Source organism: Salminus brasiliensis, chromosome 22 (assembly GCF_030463535.1).
Source record: "Salminus brasiliensis chromosome 22, fSalBra1.hap2, whole genome shotgun sequence".
NCBI lineage: Eukaryota > Metazoa > Chordata > Actinopteri > Characiformes > Bryconidae > Salminus > Salminus brasiliensis.
This window is the reverse complement of record NC_132899.1, coordinates 2,290,952-2,296,254: the sequence shown is the minus strand read 5'-3', so window position 1 is coordinate 2,296,254 and position 5,303 is coordinate 2,290,952. Positions and strand designations below refer to the sequence as shown.

The 5,303-nt window shown below is 38.5% G+C and overlaps 1 protein-coding gene across 1 annotated transcript in view; it reads left to right on the top strand.

The window, feature by feature from the left end:
• Nucleotides 1-5,303, top strand: part of LOC140544385 (calcium-activated potassium channel subunit alpha-1-like) — a 70,753-nt gene that overhangs the window by 30,090 nt on the left and 35,360 nt on the right. The window contains exons 4-8 of the mRNA XM_072667909.1: nucleotides 810-920; nucleotides 2,163-2,268; nucleotides 3,911-3,993; nucleotides 4,160-4,229; nucleotides 4,985-5,140. Of these exons, the coding sequence (XP_072524010.1) occupies nucleotides 810-920; nucleotides 2,163-2,268; nucleotides 3,911-3,993; nucleotides 4,160-4,229; nucleotides 4,985-5,140 (526 nt within the window). The remainder of the gene's footprint in view (nucleotides 1-809; nucleotides 921-2,162; nucleotides 2,269-3,910; nucleotides 3,994-4,159; nucleotides 4,230-4,984; nucleotides 5,141-5,303) is intronic.

The following is a 5,303-nucleotide window of genomic DNA, read 5'->3' as shown; positions in this document are numbered from 1 at the left end:
TAGAGTATGTACAGCTCCGGAAAAAATGAAGAGCCCACCCTACATGATCAGTTTCTCTGGTTTTACTATTTATAGGCAGTGTGTTTCAGGGAAATGAACAACGAGTCGCCACTAAAGGACACGCTTTACACATGCATTTCTGGACAAGCTGATCTGAAGGTGGAGCAGCATGTGGGCTGAGGTGGTAGAGTAATACTACAGGATTTTACACTAATATGACTCTATGGGTTCTGCAGCGTTACACAGCAGCAGTTCTGGAGAGAGGTTCTCCTCCTGCAGCTCCACCACCAAACCTCCATAGTGCAGCAGCAGCAGCAGCGCTCCGGCCTGGAGTGGGAATGACGGAGATGCCGTTCTCCCCCTGTTACAGTCAGTGGAGCACAGCTTAAAATGCTACGTATTGTTGCTTTAATGGCCGTTTTGACTGGAAATCAATAACTAATAGTAGGGAAGGTCTCTGACTTTTGCACAGAACTGTAGGTTTCTCAATGTTTCTGATCAGAATTGAAGCAGTACAGTATGATCAATACGTTAGAGGCCTAATTAAACTGATTAGTGGCTGTTCTCCTGTACCTTGAAATAAGGATGTTTGTCACACCAGGTGATTAGTAATGATTTCCAGGTAAGAAAGGTAAGACTATGTCTTGGACTGACGCTATAAATTGGTTTAGTAGAGTTTAGTATTCAGGATTTTAAGATAATAGTGTTTATTCTTAGGTCTGTTTGAGCACTATTCTAGTAGACCTGTCACAGTTAGCAGCAGTGTGTCTTATGACTGTTTATGACTGTTTATGAATTTTATCACCCAGGCATATTGTGGTGTGTGGTCACATCACTCTGGAAAGTGTTTCCAACTTCCTCAAAGACTTCCTTCACAAGGACAGGGATGATGTCAATGTAGAAATTGTTTTTCTCCATAAGTAAGTACATCACAATCTGTATGAATGAAAAAAATAGTTGATGAGTTTTAAAATGTGGGAGTTAAAAATTTTTGTGCTAAATTTTAGAGATATGTACTTTTCTTTTCAGTGGTGGTGAATGGAACCAGGCACTAGTCGCCATGACTACTCAAATATATGAAACAATTTTGTATCCCTCCACCATTTTAATGATCTGGTTCTAAAAGCAGGTTCTAGAGCCGAACTCTTCTCAGAACTCTGGTAGAACAGTGTCTCAGGCATCAGGCAGCGTCTTCATCACCATTAGGTGAAGAACTTTCTGTGAGGAGCTTTAATTAGAGCTTCAGACGTCTGCTTCCCTTCACCTCCACTGTAGAACTCCAGCTCTGACTGGAGGAGGTTATCTAGAACCAAGCGTTTCACACAAAACCAACCAAACTCCCAAACCAGAGTGGGGCTGACTGAGTTTGTTCATATTTGTTCATATTTTAAGTATTTTAAGGATAAACTTTGTAGGAATGTTCTAATTCTTTATTATATTTTGCTGCTAAAACAACATATAGACTTCCTATAGAGGTTCCTATAGAAGTTCTTAAAGAGGTTAATATAAAGGTTCCTGTAGAGATTCTCATAGAGATTCTTATAGAGATTCCTATAGAGGTTTCTATAAAGGTTCTTATAAAGGTTCTTATAGAGGTTCATATTAAAGTCCCTATAGAGGTTCCTATAAAGCTTCTTATAGGGGTTCCTATAAAGATTCCAATAAAGCTTCCTATAGAGGTTCCTATAAAGATTCCAATAAAGCTTCCTATAGAGGTTCCTTTAGAGGTTCCTAGAAAGGTCCCTTTAGAGGTTCCCATAAAGGTTCCTATAGAGGTTTCTATAAAGGTCTACATAGAGGTTCCTATGGATGTTCCTATAAAGGTTCCCATAGAGGTCACTATAAAAGGTTCCTATAGAGGTTCCTGTAAAGGTTCCAATGAAGCTTCCTATACAGGTTCCTGTAGAGGTCCATTTAGAGGTTCCAATAAAGGTCCCTATAGAGGTTCTTATAAAGGTTCCAATAAAGCTTCCTATATAGGTTCCTATGGAGGTCCCTTTAGAGGTTTCTATAAAGGTCTCTATAGAGGTTCCTAAAGAGGTTTCTGTAGAGGTTTGGCCTTACAGGATTAGTTGGGATTGGGATTAGGGCTGCTCCCAGGGAGCACTAAGGTTAGATCCTACATGCTCCATTGTTTTCTTTTCTGTTTTTGTGTGTCGTAGTATTTCCCCTAATCTTGAGCTGGAAGCCTTATTCAAACGGCACTTCACTCAGGTGGAATTCTACCAGGGATCCGTCCTAAATCCCCATGACCTAGCACGAGTTAAGGTACAAGAGTGGGTTTATCAGTATTGGGTTTATTTGGACATTTCTGTAAATTGGATCTGTTTTTGTGACCACTCTTAATTTCTGCATGTGTACATCACCTGAAACTATAACTATAGCTACGAATCTTACTTTGCACTCCATGATCTGTCCTGTATGTTTTACCTTGTTCTGTATCTAACAGAGTCTATGTATATGTAAATATCTATATATAGTATAGGTACAGTATGATAATACAATAGCTATAGTATAGCTACTTAAGTATTACTATGGTAGATATACCTGTATATTTTAACAAATTTGTTTACGCAAATAAATACAATTGTAATATTTTTTTGTAAAAAAACTCTAAAATCTATTTTTATTATTTTAAATAATTCTATTTGTTGTAATTGATAGATGGCATTATAATAAGAAATAAAGTTGCTTTGTCTAAAGAATTACTGGCACCGTTAGTACATACAAGTAGTTAAAACAAGTAAAAAATACCTAAAATGTCTAAAAATAACTAAATGAGAAATATTACACACAGCTTAGATTTAAGCCTAATATAAACTTTTTTTTTTATGTCTGTGTATATCTGGGTAAGGTTATCTAGAACCGAGTGTTTCACACCAAACCCACCAAACTCCCAAACCAGAGTGGGGCTGACTGAGTTTGTTCACATGTTAAGGATAACTTTGTAGGAATGTTCTAATTCTTTATTATATTTTGCTGCTAAAAGAACATATAGACTTCCTATTAGGGTTCCCATAGAGGTTCCTATAGAGGTTCCTATAAAGTTTCCTATAGAGGTTCCTATTAAGGTTCCTATAGATGTTCCTATTAAGGTTCTTATAAAGGTTCCTATAGATGTTCCTATTAAGGTTCTTATAAAGGTTCCTATAGAGGTTCCTATTAAGATTCCTATAGAGGTTCCTACAGAGGTTCCTATTAAGGTTCTTATAAAGGTTCCTATTAAGGTTCCTATAAAGGTTCCTATAAAGATTCCTATTATAGTTTCTATTGAGGTTCCTATAAAGGTTCCTTTAGAGGTTCCTATAGAAGTTCCTATAGAGGTTCCTATTAAGGTTCTTATAGAGGTTCATATTAAGGTTCATATAGAGGTTTCTATTAAGGTTCCTATAGAGGTTCCTATAAAGGTTCCTATAGAGGTTCCTATTAAGGTTCATATTATGGTTCTTACAAAGGTTCCTATAGAGGTTCCTATTAAGGTTCCTATAGAGGTTCCTATTAAGGTTCCCTATGGATGTTTTTATTAAGGTTCCTATAGATGTTCCTATAGAGGTTTCTATAAAGGTTCCTTTTTTGTAAAACAGTATTTTTATTAGATTATATTATTATCTATTGTATATCTTTATAGATGATTATCTATAATCTATGTCTATATAGATTATTATCTATTGTAATTGATAGATGGCATAATAATAAGAAATAAAGTTGCTTGTCTAAATAATTATTGGCACTGTTAGTACATACAAGTAGTTAAAACAATTAAAATAAAACAACTAAAAAGTCTAAAAATAACAAAATTAGAAATATTGCAGCCTGGATTTAATATAATCTAATATTAACTCTTTATTTCTGCAGTGTGTGTCTTTATCCCTCAGACTCTAAGGCTTCTCTCTGTTCTCTGCTGTTGTAGATTGAATCAGCAGATGCCTGTTTGATTCTAGCCAATAAATATTGCGCAGACCCCGATGCAGAAGATGCGTCAAATATAATGCGGTAAGCAATTCCCCAGACCGTGACTCATAACAAGGCTTTTAAATGGTTTAGAAAGATTTACAGCAGTCGTTTGTTTCTGCCAGATGCAGCTGCATGGCTCTGCAGTGTGAAGCAGAAGGTGGAGCACAGGCTTTCATGCTGATCTCTGATCTGTGTTTTTCTGTAGAGTGATATCTATCAAGAACTACCATCCAAAGATCCGAATCATCACACAGATGCTGCAGTACCATAACAAGGTGGGACGAGTGTCAGTCTGTTGGATTAAGGGTTTAATGGACTGAAGAGGGCTTTTAGGCATAGCCTGGTGGTTTCCAGGGTGTTGCTAGGTGGTCATCATTCTACTCCAAGTGGTTGCTATGTTCCTGTTAAGCTGTTGCTGGGGCACCCTGGGTGATTGCTATGCTATTTCATGTGATGTGCTGTTGCTAAGCAGTTCTTATGTATTCTAGGAGTTTGCTATGCTGTTCTAAGTGGTTGCTATGGTGCTGCTATGCTGTTGCTGTGGCATCCTAGGTGATTGATATGAGGCTGGTAGGTTATTGCTATGCTGCTTCATGTGCTGTGGTGTTGCTAAGCAGTTCTTATGTATTCTAGGAGTTTGCTATGCTGTTCTAAGTGGTTGCTATAGTGCTGCTAAGCTGTTGCTGTGGCATCCTAGGTGGTCGATATGGGGCTAATTGGTGATTGCTGTGCTGTCTCATGTGCTATGGTGTTGCTAAGCAGTGCTTATGGATTCTAGGAGGTTGCTTAGAGGTTGCTATGCTGTTCTAAATGGTTGCTATGGTGCTGCTAAGCTGTTGCTGTGGCACCCTGGGTGGTTGATGTGGGGCTAATTAGTGATTGCTACACTGCTTCATGTGCTATGGTGTTGCTAAGCAGTTCTTATGGATTCTAAGAGGTTGCTGTGCTGTTCTAAGTGGTTGCTATGGAGCTGCTAAGCTGTTACTGTGCCATCCTGCATAGTGAGCACTAAGTACGGCTCTGTTTTCAGGCTCATCTGCTGAATATCCCAAGCTGGAACTGGAAGGAGGGTGATGATGCAATCTGCCTGGCCGAGCTGAAGCTGGGCTTCATCGCTCAAAGCTGCCTGGCCCAGGGCCTGTCCACCATGCTGGCCAATCTCTTCTCCATGAGGTCATTTATTAAGGTAACACCGTTCTTCAAAAAGAGCCGAACCTGTCTATCTGTCTATCTGTCTATCTATCTATCTATCTATCTATCTATCTATCTATCGATCTACCTGTCTGTCTGTCTGTCTGTCTGTCTATCTATCTGTCTGTCTGTCTATCTACCTGTCTGTCTGTCTGTCT